We start from the raw sequence: 21,789 nt of genomic DNA, 5'->3' as shown, positions 1-21,789 counted from the left end.
GAGAAGATCCAAAGGGGATGACGGTGGTGTTAAACTAATCATCCAGTACCCCCTAGGCAGGACATAGGGAGTTAAAATCTCCTGCTACCAGAATTCCAACATTGGCTGATCTCGCTTTTCAACTTACTATAAACTTATGGAGTTTCTCAAGGAATTTATTAAGGCGTCCCACACCCTCATGCCAGTATATATTTATTACCAAGACTGGAAAGGATCGAGAAACGGTTTGCAACATTAGTTCGGAGGCCATTGCCCCTGTCTGAATTTCAGAAGTACTACAACATTTTAGTTGTGTTCCAGATTTTACTGCAGTCATTTACCTGCCATAGGGCCTACTCTTGAAGTTCTTTTTCACCAACTGAAAGTCAATCTTAAAATCATATACTAATGGAAGGTGTAATAACCAGGTTTTTTTGTATCATTAAAATATCTAATTTGTTTTGGTCTTCCACCATTTCAGGGTTAGTGGTCAACGCCTTGTGTCATCGAGTGTTCCTGTGACAGGTTAAGTGCCTGGCTTCCCTTCTCTCCCCCCTCTGTCGAGCTCTCCTCACCTGAACTGCCGGAATTGCTGTCGGGGTCCTGCAGATGCCTTTGAGTCAGGTAATCTCTCTCCTTTTTCCAATGAGCTTGCTTGTCACGGAGGGAGGCCACCGTGACCGCTGAGGCAAACAGCTGTCCGAGGGCCCCCCTCCCGGAATCAAGCCGGAATGAGGGAAAAAAAAACAAATGGGGAAAAACCCTTGTGTCTCCTATGGTCCGCAGCAAGGAAGGTGTGTCCCAACGGAGAAATGGGATTCCAGGTGAGCCGGAGGAAGATCTTGCACAGGATCCATCTGGTATCTCTGTAACCAATACTGCCGGGAAGCAGGAGAGTTCTGCAACGTAGGAGTGGAGAGCCAAAGGAAAACACCCACCAGCCAAGACAACCAGAGGGTGGAAGGCCAGCGGTAAGATAAGCAACAGAAAGAGGTTCCCGCAAAGAAACAGGGAAAGAAGAGGGAAACGAAGAAAAAAGGGGCGGCACCTATCCACAAGGACGGGGCCGCAACCACAGAGACCAGGAACCGTCGAAAGGCAGCGAGCATAGAAAACTGGAGGAGAGAGCAAGGTAAGTGACAGGGAATTCCGCTAAGAGCGAGAGCGAGAGTAAACAAGGACAACGACCGACAGGAGCGAAGGAACCCGGAAGAACGAGAGCTTCCGTGGTAGTTGCAACGCAGGGACCGCTGGGTAGCGAGGAAAGATATACTCCCAGCGGCTCCGCGTTACCAGGGAGGATCACGGTATAGACGCAAAGGAGGGACTAGAACCTCCTACCTCTATGTCTCAAACTCCAATGCGGAAGAATCCGCCAGTCGGGACGCCTGTGGATGACAGTTCCAGGATGCCACCCTAAGTTCCTCCCCTGGCTAGAGATGGCTGGGATAAGAATCAGAGGCTTAGGAAGAGGAATTCAACACACCTGACAGCCATGCCCAGTCATTACTCCCAGATGTGAGTACAGATTTGTACATCAACAGCATAGCCCTCAACATTCACAGAGATGTTTAAATCCTGGATGTCTGGTTTTACCTGCAGGTAATTTAAACTTCTTTTACTAGGCCTTTCTATAGGCCTGTACGTTTGAATATCAAAGCCCATGGTGCATAATTGGGTGGCCTCATTCAGTATAACCACGTAGATTATTCTAGAGACAATGGGCCTCATTACACGGAAGGCGGTGATCCAGGGTGCTATTAGCACCCTGGACCATGCCGGTAAATTACCGGCACCGCCTTGGCGGTAAGGGGATTTACCGCCCCATTCCAAGGTCGGTGGGGCGGTAAATCCCCCTTCCGCCATTGCCCTTCCCCATTCCCATTTCTGCCCCATAGGGCTCTATGGGAATGGGGAAGGCGCTAATTACGGCACCGCAATTTTGCGGTGCCGTAATTAGCTCCAAGGTCCCTTAGCGGGTTGGTTTTTAACGCCTGCAAAAAGCAGGCGTTAAAGCATGAACCCGCTAAGGGACCTCGTAGTACGGCGGTAAGGGTTAACGGTCACTGTTGCCATTAACGGTGACCGTTAACCCTTACCTCCGTCCTTGTAATAGCAACAAAGTCAGTTCTTGATTCATGTGTGAATTTAAGCAGCACTATTTGAATTTATTGATTTATTATACATCAGAAAGTGTTTCTAGGCTCCAAAAGACAAAAAATAGGGGTGGGGTTAACAGAGGAGAAACTATAATAACGGTCCTACTAGGCCATGTGACATTCGGATCGTGCAAGTGCAGTATCAAGAAGTGCACGGGGAGGGGAATGATGAGGACAAGGGATGGTGTAGGGAGAGGGTGAAGGATGAAGAAGTGCTGGAGGGAGGCTATGTCCTTTTAGGACAATGGCCCGAAGTTAGGGGATTTCTATTGAGCACCAAGTGCCTCCTCTCCTTAAACATGCACTCCAATGAGAGACAATGGGGGTAGTAGTTTACTATCTTATGGGGGTCTTCTCTCTTAACTCTGTCTCCACTGCTATTTTCCGTTTGCTGTGCTACAAAGGTGTCCACGAAATTAGTGGGGCCTCCGCTTTCGGCCCCTTTGTTGTTTGATCTACGTGAGAGGCACGTAGAGAGGCAGTGCCACTTAGTACACTGTATACCACAGATTTCCCCTTCTGACCCATTGCAGATGATAACCTTCCAACTCCTTGCCCCCTTACATTGGAACTCGCTCCCTTTTTCTATCCGCTCCATCTTCACCTATTCCTCCTTCCGTTCCTCCTTAAAAACACTCCTTCTTCACCCCCCTCCCTGACTCCTCTCCCCTTCCTCCTCTTCTTTCTCCTCCTCACTCCACCTTCCTGTTCCTTTATCTCTTCCTGTCTCCCCCCCTTTGACTTCCACCCTCCCTTTTACTCCCTCTACTCCTCTCCCCTTTCCCTTTCTTCCTTTCCATACCTCTCCTCTTCTCTTCCTTCCCAAATGCAAATTGTTCTACATGCTGTTTTTCTGGTTTGAATCATGTTTCTTTTATTGCTTCTATGTTCTACGTTTAATGTATTTTGGTTGTTATGCTGTAAAGCTCTATATAAATAATAAAATACAAATACAAATAATGTTTGTTCTCAGATCTCTCTCATTGGGTCAGTCCAACTAGTTGTCGCTCCGGAATCCATTGATTCATTCCTTGAGAGGCAAGCGGCTTGGACAATAGTGTCAAATACCACTGTAGGGGTACTATTGTCAGCATTAGTTCCAATTTTGTGGTTTGGAGTTACTAACTCTACCTGGCTGTACTCCTCTTCCTCCCCTGTTTGAGATTCAGTGTCCCGAGTGGCCTGGAACATTGATGGTAAATTATTATTCCTGCTGTTGTTTTTGACATCAAAGATAGAAGTCGTTTTAAAATCATTCTTTTTGGGGGCCTTTGTGTTCTTTGCTTTCTTGGTCTGCTGCCTTGTCCCTCTCCGTTTTTTAATGTTAATTATTTCAGCTCAAAAGGAAACAACTATAATCTTTTGAGAGGCTGGAGCAGGTAACCTCGTGACCATGGTTGTGGTATTAGGGATTCTGGAGTCATTCTTATTTATTATCAGAGATTCGATTGCATGGGACATGTTCAGGGATGCAGTGCACGTTGGGCAAATGTCTGTTATTAAATTCCCTGTTAAACTGCCCAAAGTTAAAGGAATACCAAGAGTCGGTTCTATCACCTGATTCAGTGGAGTATTGATATCTCCTTCTGCCTGATTTATGGAGGGTTCAAGATCTTGCGTCCTCCTTGTTACAATATTCTTTACTTAAGTCTCTGGATTACTCCAAGTTATCGAGCTTTCTTTTTATTCCTTCCAGGTGGATGGAAGTGATTTTTACTTCATCCCTTATGTTTTCATAAAGGGACACCATTGAAGTGATTACTACGTTTACGGGCAACATTGCTGAGTGGTTGGTGTCCATGTTCTAGGGCTGATGTAGTAATAAAGGAAAGTCCAATTAGGGGGAGGGACCAGGAGAATCAGAAAAAGGAGCTTTCACTATCATAGAAAGAATAGTCTATGAATAGCGGTGGGTGTCCAAGTAGGAATCATTCTCTCCCTCCACACCGTGACTCAAGCTGTCCTGCTGAATAGATTCAGCTAAGGAGTGAGGAGTGCGGGGAGCTAAATTAGAGGCGGCACCCACTGTGTATTGCTAGATGTGCTGCACACCACTGGAGAGGTTATGCGATTGTTGGCCGCTGAGAAAACAGAGGTAATCATTGTAGGATTTTTTTGCTGATGCATCTCCTGCGTCCATTATGGCAGTTGCAGGTAACTGAGCACATGGGCCGGACTCGGGCGACTCAGGAAGGGGTAGGGCGCGATCAATCTCTACAAGTTCTTCGCTGTAACTAAATTTACCATTCATCCTCATACTCCCGTAGATCATACATAAAGTTTACTAGGAGAGTACTTATAAGTGTGGCTCCGTCTGAGGCAAATTGCCTTCAACTCTCATCAGGCAAAGTTTCTTTTTGCTTACCTCACTGAGACCTTGGCGTATGCACTTGATGCCGGGCCAGCATACTTTCTTGAGCAGCAATCACTTTCCACGCTGTCCAAACCTCCCAACTGTTAATCTGCAGTAACACTTGCCACACTTGACCCACACTGGATCTTTGTGCACTTTGCACTCTTTTTGTTTTTTAAATGCCAAGAGCAGTCAGGCTTGAATTGCCCAGCCGAGGCTCCGAGGCAAAACTGGAGAATTTAGAGCAGTTTGAGGCTGCCAGTTAGAGGCAATCCACATGGATAAACCGATCGTCTCTCCCCACGCAGGAACTGCTTAACTGCAGTAACACTTGCCACACTTGACCCACACTCGATCCACAGTTCAATGAAGGTAACCTGAAGACTGTTGACAATATTTCTAACACGAGTCATGCATACAACTAATCTCTACTTAGCTGAATAGTAAGGGCAAAGTCTCTATTTTCTCCAGTTTAATTCCGGGGGACTTAAATTGGTCTCTTCAACTTCCTGCTGCATTTTATTCTTCTTCTTAAGATTTTCCTGGCCTACAAAACTGGAGCTCACAAAGACAGAACCTACTCAGATGACATGAACTTATTGAAAGGCAGTTTAAAATGTCCACCTAAACCCTTTGTCCATTTTACAGCCAATCAGGAGTCCAGGTCTTTTCCTCCATCTTGGCCATGGATCACCCTAACACTCTGAATTACACCAGTTAAGGCCCAAACCAACTCCAAAGAAAACATACAGTAAACAAACACAGCATCTAAATAAAAGTGCATATGACTACTGTGACTGACTATTGTATCATTTGTGACAAGTGTGCATTGAGTCAAACATGAAAGCGGACATTCACTTCATCACAACATAACCTCGCATAGGCACTGCCCCCCACCCAAACTCACATCAACCCATCCACACCAGCACTATCTCAGTCCAACCACATCACCCAGCTACCCCATCACACCACCTCACATGACCACCCAACCTGACCCTAATCTCACTCCACCACTTAGCCTCAACCCACTCACCCCACCTCAAAAGGTAACAGTTCACCTCACCCCTAGTACTTCGGCCACCCACCTTCATCCCAACAACTCACATCACTCAGCATCTCACACATCCAACTCATTCCTTTACCTCAGTATTTCACCCTGCCATCCCCTCCAGCATCACTCCACAATCATACTTCACCCCAATAAGAATAACACCCACCCAAATATGCCACGTTACCCTACAATTCGCCTTACATCTCACCCTTTTGCCTCAACAAACCCAGAACAGCCATCCAGTACACCCACCCAGTCTCACCACATAGGTTTAGGCCACCCACATCACCTACCAAACCTGCCCATGATATCACCCAGCACTTCAACGCAATCCTACGATATCACCCGAGCGCTTCAGCTCCTCCACCAGCTCGCAAACATATCCCAGCATCTGACTCCATCAACCAAACCTCAGCACACCATCCTGTCTACCCACTCTCACTCCAATACATTTCCCAACCTAGCACACAACGCCTATTGCTGCAGCACCTCAAGTAACCCATTCACACAAATTCCTCTAGCACCTCACCCGCCCATCCAACCCCAACTGCACTTCACAATACTCCACCCACTCAATCTCGCCTAAGTACCTCACCCAGCTAGTCAAACCTCACATCATGCCACCCACCTAACCTGAATCCACCCACCTAACCAGATTCCACCAGCCAGCTTCACCCCACTCATAACGCCCACACCTACCCACCCTCACCCTGCCACCTTACCCCAAGAATCTCACCTCAATATCTTAATTCACCCAACATACACAACCACATCACCTCAACACAACTCATCCCACCACCTACCTTCACACTAAAACCCCACACTAAAACCCCAAACACACACCAACTTTATCCCACTGCCTCATACCACTACCTGACCTAACAGCATCCACCCAAACTACCCAAATCTCACTGCAGCAACTCACCCCATTCCACCACCTCACTCATCTCAGCTCCGCGCAGCATCTAACCCCCTCAGTACCTCATCTCACACACCCTACCTCAGACATACAGCATCATCCCAGCACCGTCCACCACCTCAGCATCTCATGCACCCAACCTCAACATCAATTCAATTCACCCAGCATCTGATCACACCACCCTGCCACAACCCAATAATTCACCCCACCACACCATCCACCGCCCAACTCAGTACCTCACCCCACCCATCCCCAAACCAGCACTTCACTTAAACCAGTCTCACCCAGTACTTCACCACAGAACTTGCCCAAACTCACCCGAGGGTCTCTCGTCCACCACCTCACCCATCTTTCCCCCCAGCGCCATATCCCACCCACCCTCACTTCTGACCCTCGTCTAACACACTGAACCTAACTCCAGCAGTTCTTCACCCAATCTCACCCAACAAGGCCACCTCACCCAGCACAACCATCCTCATTACTTCACCCAAACCTCACCCCATCATCTTATGCCACCACCCAACCTCACCACCCTCACCCACCTCCTCACCACAGTTCATCTCAGTCCATCAAGTCAACATGCCCTACCACCTCAGGTTTTCATTTTTAAATGTAACTTTTTATTGCCATTTTTATAAACATTAACACATTCAAACATGAATGGAACCCCTCCTCCCCTCCTCCCATCCCCTTGGTTCGAGAGTAGTCAGAAAGTGTGGCAGTTCTCCGGGTGTTCAGTTTCTGTGGTAAGGCCGTTGCTGGGGGTCCGTCTAGGTGCAACTGGCCACATTCTTTTGTCCCCTCCAGGGTCGCCTTCTCCAGGGCGTTCTACTATGCCCAAGGGCCCCATGGCCCGAGGGCTCCATACATCCATTCCCCCACTTCAAATACTTCAGTAGAGATGACCAGTCTGAATTAAATCTAGTGTGGTCCCCTTGAATGGAGTACGTGAGCCACTCGAGTGCTAATAGGCTCCAAGGTTTTGCCACCCATTTGTGGTCCTGTGGGGGCTCTCTTGTATTCCATTTGCGGGCCAGGACCAACGCCGCCGCCATCATCATAATTACATATAGCTTGCGACCCGCCTTGGTCTTGATTGAGTCCAGCGATCCCCCCAGACCTATTAGCGCTAGTCCCTTATTTCCCCTGTAGTTTATTCCTAGGACTTGGTCTGCTTCCTCAAGGACAACCACCCAGTATATCTCAATTTTAGGGCATTCCCACCAGATATGTTCACATGTGCCCACTGCTCTGAAGTCCCTCCAGCTGTGTGAGGACCCTGGGTATATTCTGTGGAGCTTTGAGGGGGTCATGTGCCACTGGGCTAACAGATCCTTACCCACCCAACCTCACTATCTCACTCAGCACCTAGTCTACCCATCTTCACCCAGCACCTCACTCACTCATGCAATATCTCCCCAGCAAATCACCTCCCCAGCAATTCATCCATCCAACCTCATTCCAATGCTTCCCATCACCCCAGCAACTCTGGCACCCAACCTCATACCACTATCATAGCCATCCGACCTACCCAGTCGTATGCCGCCATCTCAGAAAGACCCACACTCACACTCCATCTTCCCCCAGCCACCGCTCCTCACCCAATCATCAACCCTTCCACCTCACCCCAACCCTCACCATCTCACACCAGTCGAACAACCTTTCTTCCACCTCACCACATCCAGCCCATAACCCATCCCATCCCATCATCTACCACCTCACCCACCTAATCTCACCCACACTCCCACACCACACCACCACCTAAATAGCTTCACCATACCACCCCCACTCAACATCACTCACCATACATCACATCTCAACACCTCGCCCAATAACATCATCTCATCCACCTCATGACCCACCACAGCTCACCAGCACCACCCATCAAACCTCACCCCACCACCCCATCTAAATACACCACCTCACCCTATCACACCACCGTTGCTCACCAGAGTGTTCAAAATGCAAACCACTTGCATATACCAACCCTCCACCCAGCCACCTTTACTCAGCCCACCACTGGCTGCCTACCCATGCTAGCTCACACCAGTCCTACCTCAACTCAGCAGCCCCAACCATCAGACACCCACCCTAGTTCACTCTAGATCCCCTCAAAAGCTCATACCAGTTCTCTCCATCCATCAACCTCTCATCCCAGCATGCTCCACCCCCACCTATTCCAGCTCACCCTAGCATGCTTCACCCACTCATGCAGGCTCATTGCACCAAGAAATCAATATAAACAAAACCCAGCATTTGCCTACCCATACTCATACCAGTACTCCCCCAGCACCCCAACACAGACCCAGGATGCCAACAGATTGAAATAGATGGCAAACGGGTTAGGTAACTGAGCATTTGAAATGTCTGGCAAATGCCTATTTAGCATCTTTACGAGTTCTAAAACATTTGGCTGGGTCAGTGCTTGTTTTAGATAAGTCAATACGAGATTTTTCTGCTTGACAACTCCAGAATAAAGAGTGGCAAGGAGTTATCCTTCGTATTAGGATCAGGGTCTTCCTGTGCTGCATCCTAACCTGGGAAAAGGCAGTAGTTGTTCTTGCTGCATGCACTAGAGATTGAGAGAGAAGACAGACAGACAGACTGGCAACAAGTGACATGCAGTCATATCCATCCTCATTGTTGCAAATGTTCAATTAACCTGTATGATTCTTCACAGACAGGTAGATTCTAATGGGAGAAAAACCCATTCTGCAGTAATTGACCCGATTTAGGTTTGCAAATTGAGATGTTGTAGTAGAAAAATATACTTCTCACCTCAAACATTCCTGTTGCAGGTGCTTCCACAGGGAACAGTAGAGAAGACACAGCGAACACTGGTGAGAGTCTTGGATGAAGCATTGGATGAAAGATACCGGTGGGGTTAGTGGTAGTAGAGGCACAACGGGTGAAGAAAATAATGTAGTGAAGGAAACGTTGGTGGAGGTGTGGTAGAGGATACATTATGGTATGGACACTTATGGTATGAGGTACAGGAGATGCTTGTAGAGGCAGCAGAGGTGCAGTGTGTGAGAGAATGTGGTGATAAGTCGATCTGTGGGAGTTCTTGCCTCTGTCATCCCTCTCCATATGACTGTTTAAGATGTTTCCTGTACTCTACAATATTTTCTTCAAGGGGTGTTGAGGGTGTGTCATTTCTAATTATGATCACATCTTTTCAGGGCTTTTGATAGTGCCTTAACGCCCGGTCCCTGACACTTTTACCATCCGCTCCATCCGGGGGTGTGACTGGTGCCCCCCATCGTTTCTTCTCATATGTGCGGATAGTTCCCTTCTTTCTTTTCCTAGTTGTGTGGATGGTGTTCCCTAACCCTTCCTCCTATGCCTTGCTTCTAGGGCTGTTGAAAGTGGCCTCATTGTATTCCCAACCTCCTGTGATGAGAATGATACTCCACATCTTCCTTTATTCCACAGGTGTAGATGGTTGTCTCGTCTCTTTTCGGGGTTTGAGTAATGCCCCGCTTTCTGTGCCTTTGTTCCATGGGGTGAATGATATGTCCTGTTTTTTTCTTGAAGGGTTGCAGATGATATTCTCACAGATCTTCCTGTGCCCCCCTTCGTAGGATTGTTTGTCAAGCCCCCTGTATATTCATGTCCTGTGTCTGGATGGCAGTGCCCTGTACCTGTATGGGTATTGTACGTTTTGACCGTATCTAAACGGTTGCACGTACAAAAAGGTCTGAAAATGCTACCACCAAAGTTTCGAACACCAAAAGTACGAACCTTTGATGGAAGCATTGTAAAAAAAAAAGAAACGGGGGCTGTGGGGATGTCCCCTGCATCGCCCCGCTCGCTATACTTTATAGTATAGTGAGCGGGGGACCGCAGCATTCCATTAAACAAAAAAAAAAAACAGGGGCTGCGGGGGGGAGGGAGCGGTCCCCCGCAACACCCCGCTCACTATACTTTACAGTATGAGCGGGAGTCGAGGGGAACCCCTGCAGCCTTCCGTAAAAAAAAAAAAGACCCTGCAGCGCCGGTTCCCGATCACGAAAGTGAAAGGGAACTGGCGCCCCGGGGACCCAGCGTGAAGAAGAAGGTAAGTGGGGTTTGTTTATGTTGGGGGTGTGGGTATGTTGAGGGGGTGCCATGAGTGTGTTGTGGGTGTGTTGTGGGTATGGGTGGGGGTGTGGTATGTACATGTGTTCGCATGAGAAAGGTGCAAACTTTTGGTTGTTTGCACATGCAAACTTTCCGGCCTCTGCAAAATCAGCCGCGGTCGGATCACGTAGATCCACAAGTGTGCACATTCTACAGGTGTCAATAATGATCCTCCCCCTTTTCTTCTAGGGGTGTTTCTACTGTCCTAATCCCTTTCCATGTGTCTTCTTTTAACGAGTGTGGATTGTGCTCCCTTATACTTTCATTGCAGCATTTCCAACATGGTCACATTCCTATTCCCTTCCTTTAAGTAGAGTAGATGGACACCTCAATCATCACCTTCCCTTTAGTAGTAAGGATGGAGGACATTTCCCTCACCCTGTGCCCTAAATCTAATAGCCCAGATGGCGGCCTCACACTTATAGATTTTCTTGTGCAATGCATCTAGGAGTGTTGATCTTGGCCCCCCTTTTTTATACTTCCTTCCAGAGCTGTGGCTATACCCTATGTCCCATCTTCCACAACCCTCCCCCTGTCCCTTCCTTCTAGGCTTGTTAATGCTGTCTCCTTGTGCTTACCTTTCAGTGTTGTTCTTTCCTTGGGTGCAGATGGTGTCCCCACATTCTCCGTAGGTGTCTTCTTTCTATGGATGTTGATTGTGGCGTCATCACTCTCTCTGCATCTTCCTTACAAGTGTACATATACTGTCCTTATCTTCTTTCTATGGGCCTCATTACAAGTCAACCGGTATGGAAATAATGGTGGCGGTAAACCCACCGCCACCGTTGTTTCCATACCAGGTGATCTCGAGTCCTGCTGGCAGAGGTGTCATTGCCACCAGGTCTGACCTGGCGGGTTTAAGACCGCCGCCTGTAGGCGGACGTGGAAACACCGGCACCATCACGAGATGGTGCCGGTGTTTCCATGGTCCCCATTCCCATTGAGTCCTATAGGACTCAATAGGAATGGGGATTTACCGAATTCCGCCTCTGGAATTCCCGGGTCACCGTGGTTGTAATGTCCTTCTATGGATGTGTATGGCGCTTCCCTTCCCTTCTTTCTTTGAGTGCAGATTAGTGCTGTCACCCTTTTCTCTCTCTCACTCTTCCATCGAGGTGAATGGTGCGCCCTACCACGACTTTCATACAGGTGGGAGCAAACGTGGCCTTACATCTCTCTTTTGTCTTCCTTTTAGGAGTGTTGATGGTGGCCTACCCCATGTTCTACTTCTCCAGTGAGCGCACAGCGAGCTATGTGGAACTGCGTCCAAACAATGAAATGGTGCTTCAAGCCTTCACCCTCTGTTTATGGGTCCGGTCTGAGAACAAGGGCACAAAGACCATATTTTCCTACAGCACCCGCAGCCAAGACAATGAGCTAGTGGTGACTGTGGGCGCTGATGTGGGCTTATGGGTGGGGGGTCATTTTGTGGATTTTCCCTTATACCATCAGTCGGAGCACTGGGTGCACACATGTGTGCGGTGGACCTCAAGCACTGGCATTGCTGATCTCTGGACAAATGGTCTGATGGTCAAGGAGAAAAACCTGCAGAAGGGCTATGTCATGAAGGGTGGTGGAGTCATTGTGTTGGGTAAGGACCGTGATGACCTACTTGGCGTGTTCTCAAATGGCTTTGTGGGCTGGATGAGCCGCCTTCACCTGTGGAGGCAGGTCTTGGCCCCCGCAGACATTATGCTGCTCACCCAGTGCCGGGGCGCCTCCGCCAAGGGGGACCTCATCTCTTGGGGTGAGACCGCTATGACCATGCATGGGGGTGTTATTCTGGAGGTAGATAGCAGCTGCAGATAAGACCCATCTAGGGTTCACCTCAGTAAGTCACAGGAGCCTGAGTAGAATAACCAATCACTGGAGCATGCCCCTTTGTCACTGGGAGAAGGGTCCTCTGCACAGAATCTCTCTGATACAAATTCAGGGACTGAAATTGTATTTTGGTTTGGATCCATATAGTTATCATGACATTCTGGTCTTGCTTTGGCATTCCTCAACCCAAAGGTATGTTTTTGCCCCCTGGCTAACCTATATTATGCCCAACATGCTGTTTTTGTTTCAGCCATTTCTCCTTTTTGAACCCCACTTCAATTATTTGCGCCCCAGGTGCAAAGATGACACAGTAACCCCCCCTTTGGTATGTAGTTATTTTCTCCCTGAATCTACACTGAATACAAATCAGGCAATCAATCACACCTCATCTCACCAGTCAGAGGGCCTGGCGTTCAGACACTGCTCAGCGAGAACCTGGTTTTCCTTACCTTTGTTTATGCCCCACGAACAGGAGGCAGTATGGCAAAATCAGGTAATTTAGTAATCTACAGCCAAGCATTGCGGAAAACACATTTCTGGGGAGGAAAGTCATGAACACATTCAGTTTGTATCTAGAAAAGGAGAACTTGATGGGAGTGTGGGAGATTTCCCACCCTTTCTATTTCCTGGGTCAATTCATCTTTCTGTTGCTCTTTTTCCCACTTCTGTTGTCTTCGTCTTTCCCTCGTTGATCATATTTGGGGCCCTCAACTGGTTCCTTTACTCTGTGCCTCTGTTGGTCTTTCCCTTGCCTCTCGCCCCCAATTGTCCCATCAGCCCCTTGGTCTGTTAGTACACGTTCCTCCTTTCCTGATGCAATAGCCACCCCTTTCCCCCCTTTCTTCTGTTTTTCTTCCGCATGTCTTTTGTACCGAAGTTGCCATCTGTTCATCTCTCCTGCTTCCTGCACCCTGATGCCGCGTCGGTCCATCCTTCTGTTGGTCTTCTTTTTCTCTTGTCTTTTACCTGCCTCTGTACTTCTCACTTGTTGTCATTCATTTTATTTGTTCTGTTCCCCTTTCTCTTTAATATAACAAATTCAGTATTTCAAAACAGGGTACGGTTCAGGGGCTACTGCAGATCCTCAGTCCCCGGGTAACATCTAGTCAAGGCTTTTATTAAATGCTATTTTGTTTTGGAGGGTTTAAAATCCACTTCACACATTTATATTCGCCTGTAAGATTCAATTAAAATAAAATCCTCATATTTGAATTCATATAGTTTATGTATTTCATCGGAAAACATTATTTTCTGTAAAATGATTTTTCCCTCACCTTATATTGTTCAAAACACAAATTATGTAAGCAATAATAAAACCAAAAGGAAAGAAAATGCAACATGACTGTTTTATTGTAAAGCAAGATAGCCTACAAAATGGCAGAGATGGGGGCAGCAAGTGATCTAGAAATTGAGAGCTCTATTGGATGATTACAAGATTTAGGTGGGGGTTATTAAAGTTCTTAACTTAATGAGCGTTACTGCCGCCTACATGGTATGGTATGGAACAGTAGCGATTAAGTGCAAACATACACCTTGAAAAGACATCACAGCACTGAATACATACATGGCATCAGAACACTTTACAATGTAATTATGCTACCTTGTCGAAATAAACTGTTATCCTTCTCTTTACCTTTACCTGCAGCCTGAAGAGTCATCAGCCTCAAGGATTCAGGCACTTCTGATTAGCTTTTGAGGCCTATTAGACATTATTCATGGGAACACAGAGATTCCCCATAAGGCTTATTGGGCCTGGTTAATGTTAGAAATGTGTTGTGCTGTGCTGGCCACTGCTGCTGCTGGTCACCTTTTATATCAATCCTTTCAACAGTAACATGCTGCAGAATGAGGGACACTTTAGTTAAGTACTAGCAATACCCAGAATGCAACGGTGATCAAAATGTGTCACTTTATGAAATCCATCAATGCCTTCGTCTTGCCCCAGATCAAGAAAATTTCTGCAAGACTGCAATGCTTTTAGACACCTATGTCCCTACATTGGGCGTACAAAGGCATGGCCCCAGACCCTTGAGAATCTTACACTACAAAACCCAAGGGAGTGTTGCTAGTTGCATTACCTTTCATGAAATGTCATTCTAGTCTGACATGGGTCCCTTTGGCCATCAACGAAGCCCCCTGCTAAGGGACTGCCTCTGTAGGTTTGTGTGCGCTTCTGAGGGATCCGGTTGAAGAGGTGCCTAATATGGCCTAATGACATGCAAAGAGCACAAATCCCAGGCAGAACACCCAGCTTTAGCAAGTCATTTATGGACCCCTATTTAAGGAAGCCTATTAATATGGACAGAGTGTAGTGGGGGCATCTACCCCCCCAGTATACCACCAAGATGACAGACGCCACTCACTGCAGCAGCCATGCAGACTATAACGTGATGACATCACCAAAATAACCATGAGGAGGCAACAAGGCTGAACATGAACACACACACACAAATATAGATGCATTAGACATGAAGCACACACATTCCTGCATGATGCTACGCAGACACTTTAGATAAAATTGCTGATAGACATGAAGAACATGCTTATAACTCACTTAGATAGAGGACACACACACTCACTCTTTGCCGCGCAGAAACCACAAGCTGTACAATAATATATATGAACTGCTTGCTGATGCTTAAACGCAGCTAACATGGGCGGCCATGTAAATCAAGATGGAAGCCACAAGTACATTGGAGTGAATGGAAGGAGCAGAAAGGACTCGAGAATACAGAGAAAAGCTGACAGGCTGATCCCGCTGAAACACACAGATGGGGTTTCCAGTGCAGCCACTGTGCACAGCCTCGCCAAGGACACAGAGAGAAGGAAGGTTTAAGTTAACAGACGAGATAGGACACCCGCAGGGAATACAGGCTGAACATCCTCATAAATGCAAGGAGAGAAACTCAAGTTTGTGGACCCTACACAGGTGATCTGAACCTGGGAGACAAAAGCCCACTCATTCGAGCCAGGAAGAGACCTTGTTCCCACCAAACTAGAGACAGATGATACAAAAGTGCTACAGCATGCATGAAGTTACAAGCTAGAATATCCCTGCTCGAGGCCAGGGGAGTCAGAGAGTGGCAATCTCATTGGAACAGGCTGCGCCCTGGGTCCCTTCTCTCACCCCTCATTGCGTTCATGTGCTGGCTGCTTTCCCAGGCTGAGACGGCCATATTCGCTGTCCACGCTAAGCTCACACTGTGTTGCTTAACCCAATCACAGCATACTGACCTGACATATCTGTAGTTGCAACATTTTGTAGGTGGTCACAGGCAGAGCTACCCGATATCGCCGGACCAATTAGATAATCTATCCCATATAGAATACATATCTATCCATACTGTTCACCCAATCCCATCTCATCTGAAGTTTTAGAAAATGTATCTTTTGTTGGTTATGTCACTGTAATAAAAATCCATTACAAGCCTGTAACGTGTTTAGAGCGCATTGGAATTTTGAGGCATCCGCACACATCCCTGCTTTTTGAAATGTTAATAAAGCAGCACATTTGTCACATTCCTGGACGTGTGGGATTTCCCCTGAGCTAGAACTCTGGTGTTTACTTAGGGGAAACCACTCCACCCAGGTTCCTTGGGGAAAAAGGCAACTGTGCAGCTGGCTCAACCCATTCACTTGTAGTGTGTCACTTTTTCTTGAAAACCTCCTACTACAATTTAATCCTTTCCTCTCCCAAGAGGAAAGTGCCTTTCTGATTAGATATTTTGAATGTGTGCAGGGTTCTCCACACTCAAACCAGGCTTGATTCTAAGCTTAGAGCTATGCCAGTCAAAGACTTTCTATGAGTGGATATATGTATATTTTGTAAGCATATGTAGCCCCTGTTTCCTAACCAGGGAGCATCCAATCCTGGCATAGGTCAGGGACAGTTCCCATGGAAAATCACCACTCAGCTCACTCGGTAGGGAGTGGCGCGGCACCTGTGAAAATTAAATTGCTGAGAACAGGGGCTGGGCCACCGCCTGAATTCCTAGATCACCAGGGGATAAAGATACCGGAATGAATGTTTAGGGATCCCAATTGGGACCCACCCCTCTTTACTTAATAACACCATATATATCTTTTACCATTTTCCTAGGATTTCCCTGGCATGAGCTCCAACTGACTGGGGACCTGCTACCTCAGCTCGGCCTTCCTTGGAGGGGTCTCAGGGACCATTAGGGCGAGTCTGGTGCAACAGACCACCCTAGCTAAACTCAGGTGACACCTACACAGAGTATGAGGCCAGAGGATGGCCTCTGTGGGTGGTCACATCTTGCTAGGCGGCCTCAAGCAGGCAGTCACACATTATCCTACTACCTCATGTCAGAGTACCTCCGCTCGGCCCCCTTCTTAAATAATGACCATATCTATATAACGTCCTACTTAACTATTAACCCTACTTAACATTCCCCCCTAACACTTACCCAAACTATGCTTCCCCAACTTAACTTTTAACCTACTTAACATGTAAATATTAAATATATATATATATGACTACACATACATAGATATTAACATACAGCATTTAATTTTCATAAACTGCTAAATCACAAGTACCTTGATTCTGTGCTGGCGCTGGCTCTGGGGTAGCTGGTGCAGGGCTGATCCTGATTGGTTTAGCTGCATCCCACTTAAGGTGCTCTGCATATGTAATAATTTTATCAGGTTTACCTCACACATGTCTGTGTCAAAGCTGGATAGTGGCAGGCTGGCTGGGTGCCGGTTGCAGGCTGGGGTCTGTCCACTGATGACATGTAATGGGATCCTGGCCCCTCTTCTTTCTTCAGGGTGGCCCTTCCACCATGTGCGGGCACCCGTACTCACTGTGCAGCCCGCGCTCTTATCATATTCGTGGGCGGCCCCCTTTGGGAATGGGGGTCCGCCCATGCTTCACTTCTGCACACTGCAGCCTTTTTGATCTTCAGGGTGGGCCCCATTGAATGGGGGGGCCCACACGCACTCACAGTTGCACCCGTGGCATTGTCCTTGTTTTCACAGTGGGCCCATTGCCTGCGGAGCCCACTCGACATCACTGCTGAACCGCGGCATAGTCATTATTTTCGGTGTGGGCCCCGTTGGCTGGTCCAGGCTGTTCTTATTTGGCCCAGGCAGTACCTGACATGCTTCCTGGCCATGTATTCCACTGGGGCTGTCCGGTCCGGTCCTAGGTGGGCTGATAGTTGCCACAGCCCGGGGTGGCCGAGCTGCCCCTTGCATAGCAGCTCAGCTCCCTTTGTTTAGTCTCTGGGCAGCTTCCCACGTGCCGGCTGGCACCCTTTGCTGGATTTTGGCCCTCTGGGGCTGCCCAAGGCAGCGACCCCCTCCAGGTTTCTCTCTTTCTCTTTACTCTTCCTCCAACTGTCTGTTTTAACGGTTCTCCTTTTCAAATCTTCTTTGGATTCTTTTCTCTCCCCTGCCCAGCCCCTTCCTCAGCAAAGGAGTTATATTCCATTGTTTTATCTTTTCTTTTTTTTTTACATTCCATCCAGCCCCTTGGTGGGCTGGATGGTTTATTCCAAGACACCCACACACAGGACAAATATAAAGAAAGAAATACATTAGACATTTATTAAAATGTTTTATTACCCAGGTGTTCCCTCAGGTGATAGGCTGCAGCCACACTAACCGGGCCCCGTGGGTGTAAAGACAGAAGGGGGTATCTGTACTTCTGCCCACTATATAGTTGCGGTAGAGGCCAGAGCACGCCAGCCAAGGCTCTCAATTGGTAACGTTCGGCGAGCAGCCAGGCTGAGACTCAAGGGAGGTGATGCACACTGGTTCTTAGGTACAGTGAATCCCCAAGCTCCCCACAATGAAATATCCACACACTTATGTTAGGTGATAATATTAAAGGATAAAAGTTAGGTAGATATACACAAATACATAGGACTCACTTTGCACTAGAACTCTAATTAGGTAACTTATATATATATTTCTGAGGCTTGTGGAATCTGCTTAGATCACATGCTGTGCATAGGCCGACATCTAGTGGAAGCTGCGGAGTATTATAGTTTGTTTTTCAAAACTCGAAAATGGGCGTCGACACAGGGCGTGCCAGTAATACTATCCCTAGTGTGACGTCCACTGTACCCATGATCCCTCACGCGTGTAGGACCCTCAGATTGTTTTTTTCCGCCATACTTGTCGGAAGCATCCCGTGGAGTTCCCTGGCTTTAGCCATAATTTTGCTAAATAATATATATTTCCCCGTTTTCTTCATTACCCACTTCGAGTCATCGGAACCCGAAGCTCTATGCAGGACCAGAGAAGAAAACTACCGTCGAGCGACACGATGGACTATGGCCCTCGGAAGGCCTCTGGCCTTGGTCCGGGCCTCGGAAGGCCTCTGGCCTCGGCCCTGTACAAGTAGGGAGAGTGGGGGGTGGTACATACTCTTCACTCACATATATTTTCATATATATATATTCCTACACAGTAGCCCGCTGCCACAGGGTGCGTATGGAGGGTACCCCTTTCCAATTTTGCCCCAAGTGCAACCGCAAGTACCCTTGGGTTGACAGACACGCCACTTGTAACCTCTGCTTGCCGAGGGACCACCCCGAGGCGAATTGCAGAGCGTGTAGCCGGTTCAAGGCTAAGACTCTAAAGGACCATTCGATCAAACGTTGGGCCCACCACGCCAGGCAACAAGAGGCCATGGAATCGGAGGGCACCTTCAGTGATGGCAGCGACGCCGTACTATCGGATGGCGAGGGCAACGTGGCGTCGAAAGACAGCCAAGCGCAAGTCCCCGACCTCGGAAGGTGGTCCGGCAGGGCAGCTATGGGGAAAACACCCGGCGACACGAGCGCTACGCACACCACTTCCACTAAACACTCGAAGTCCAACCGAGACTCGATGCGCACGTCGAGTTCTCGGAAAGAGGCACACAGAGACCGGTCCACCGAATCAGTGTCCTCTGGGCGTTCTCGATCAAGATCGCCGCATGACACCAGGCAACCATCCACTGTTGCCAAGAGTGCCTCACTTACTAAAGTAATGGAGGTTCGATCGTCCGAAAACGAAGCCGGCCTCCATCCCCAGGCCGCACTCCAGGAGTCGGTGTCAGCAGACCGCTCGACGCCTGCGCCCGTGTCCCGAAGTGCTCAATCTAGGGAAAGGGACACTAGCCCCGAATCTCGACACCAGATGTCGAAAAGCTCAGAAAAGGTGAAAACCCCAGGGAAGCACTCTTCCACTCACGGGGAGGGGGGAAAACAGCAGAAGAAGCCTTCTCAGCCTTCTTCTACACCACAGATACCTAAAGACAGTTCCAAGTCCTCTGTTAAACATACTAAGACCCCTGCACAAGCCCATAGGTCCAGTCAGGATATTGCAGGGAAACTCCCCCAGGAGAGGGTAATTCCCAGCTGAAAACAATGGTCCAGTGAGGACATAGACAGAGTTATGTCTAGAATGTCATCCCTAGCAGACTTCTATCCCAAGAATCCAGAGCACTTCCTCTCTTATACCCCGGACGGGGCTACTCCTTCAGGGTCAAGGGACCCGCAACCCCCTGGTAAGAAACCTCGAGTTGAGGCACCAATGAAAAGTCGGTCTTCTGACCCTTTCTACGTACAGCCATACACTCAGTATAATGAGGATCCACTACAGGATGAGGATCCAGAATTGGCAACGTTGGATGACCCAACTGGGGTGAACTACTATGGGGATGACGAGGACCAAGAGGAGGACGAAGATAACCCAGAAGTCTACAGAGTAGACTCCCCAGTAGACAAGGAACCTCCGGTTACCGACTCTCCAGTCGACAACCAACCTCTCCTAAATGAGGTTTTACCCAGAGCGGCAGAACACTTCCGCATAGATACTCAGGGAGCTCAGGAGGAAAGGGACTTTCGCCGAGGAACTAGTGGGAGAAAATAGACCCATTGCCCAGGCCATCTCTATTCTCAAATCTATACAAAGGAGGATTGATCCTTCCCTTCTCAATCCCAACCTCACCAGGGCAGTAAACCCCAGGATCGAGAAGTTGTTCAGGGCAGCCCAGTCAGATCTGCTGTACATAAGGGGGCAACTGAAACCGGACTCCCTGGTAGTCACTAATAACCGAAAGAGGGCGGGAACGCCCCTATCATCGTCTGAGGCTCCCCCCGACAAGGAGAGCAAAAAAGATCTACGGGTTGGGAAGGAAGGTAGCCTCCACTTCCACCTACCAGGCAAGGATTGCCAACTCCACCACACTGCTGGCTAGTTACAACTGCCACCAGTGGGATCTATGAAATTCAATGGAAAAAAATGGTTACAGGGACGTTATGGTTACATGTAAAACCGAAAAACCTCAGACATTCGCCAGTTATGGTAAGCTAAGCAAACATAACTCGCGCCAGCACCGTGCACTGCTAAGACTAACACCCATGACATCAAAGATGACATCACAAATGTTGTTTTGTTGTTGCAATGTAGTGAAGTTTGTGCGGTTTGTTGTGCTGTAGGTTTTGGTTGTGTTTGGTTTGGAGTTTGAGAGGTGTATGCAGAAAGGGAAATTGTTAGTAGGGTTGGTTAGTTTGCGTCTCTATCCAGAATTGAAGCGCTCGGCTTGCGTAGTCTCCCCTGTTGCGGCTCTGTCCTGATCTGGGGCTGACTGGCATACAGGTTCCTTACTCCTCTAGCCCCCGCCTCTAACATGCTCTCTCATAGCTCCCCTTATCCTCCATTCAGACTCTTGTGGCCAGTGCATCTGCCAATGACAACCTCTCAGGTTTATACCAGTGCATACTATTTTCCAACAACTTACTAATATCATACTTAGCCAATAACCAATATTTTTGTCCAATTTACAAAGTGTCACCTTAAAACAATGCCATTTTCCACCATGTAGCATCATTTTTAACATGTCTATACACTTTTTGCAACTTTTTGAAATAATTTTGCATCCGAAGATGTCCGGGAACGTCTGACTTCATCGCAGACCTTCTGGACAGTGCCACGTGACCATACGCTTGCGTGCGGCATGGTGACATGTTCGCGAAGGCGTCTGCACTTCGTGATGGGATCTGTACTTCGAAGACAGTTCGGAACTGCATTTTCTACTGATCTAGGAACTTTCAACTTCAAAATTTCCCTTGCACACCTCCTACACCTTTTCGTACTCATTTTCCATTACCAATCTAGTACACAGTACATAATTGGAAGAATTTTATCAAAACTGCTATTTATCTTAAAAATGGCATCAGTTATTGACATCTCTCCTCCCCAAGAGCCACCACCACTACCAGCTGGAGGACCTTCACAACAAAAAAAGAGCAGTACTTTCAAAGACAATGAAGAGGACCAAGAAGATGAGGTAGAGGAAGTGCCTACTTCTAGCACCAAGATCGAATCATGGGTGTGCCAGTTCTTTGCTACTTCAGTCACAGACTAC

At 47.9% G+C, this 21,789-nt stretch overlaps 1 protein-coding gene across 1 annotated transcript in view; it reads left to right on the top strand.

Moving 5' to 3' along the window:
- The window catches only part of CA6 (carbonic anhydrase 6), a 277,304-nt gene extending 263,568 nt beyond the window's left edge, over positions 1-13,736 (top strand). The window contains exons 9-10 of the mRNA XM_069610032.1: positions 9,260-9,301; positions 11,779-13,736. Coding sequence (XP_069466133.1) covers positions 9,260-9,301; positions 11,779-12,392 — 656 coding nt within the window. The 3' untranslated portion in view covers positions 12,393-13,736. The remainder of the gene's footprint in view (positions 1-9,259; positions 9,302-11,778) is intronic.
- Positions 13,737-21,789: the final 8,053 nt, after the last annotated feature.

This window comes from Ambystoma mexicanum, chromosome 8, assembly GCF_040938575.1.
Source record: "Ambystoma mexicanum isolate Mex_15411 chromosome 8, UKY_AmexF1_1, whole genome shotgun sequence".
NCBI lineage: Eukaryota > Metazoa > Chordata > Amphibia > Caudata > Ambystomatidae > Ambystoma > Ambystoma mexicanum.
Note: the sequence above shows the minus strand (reverse complement) of the source record. Positions and strands in the feature narration are given on the sequence as shown.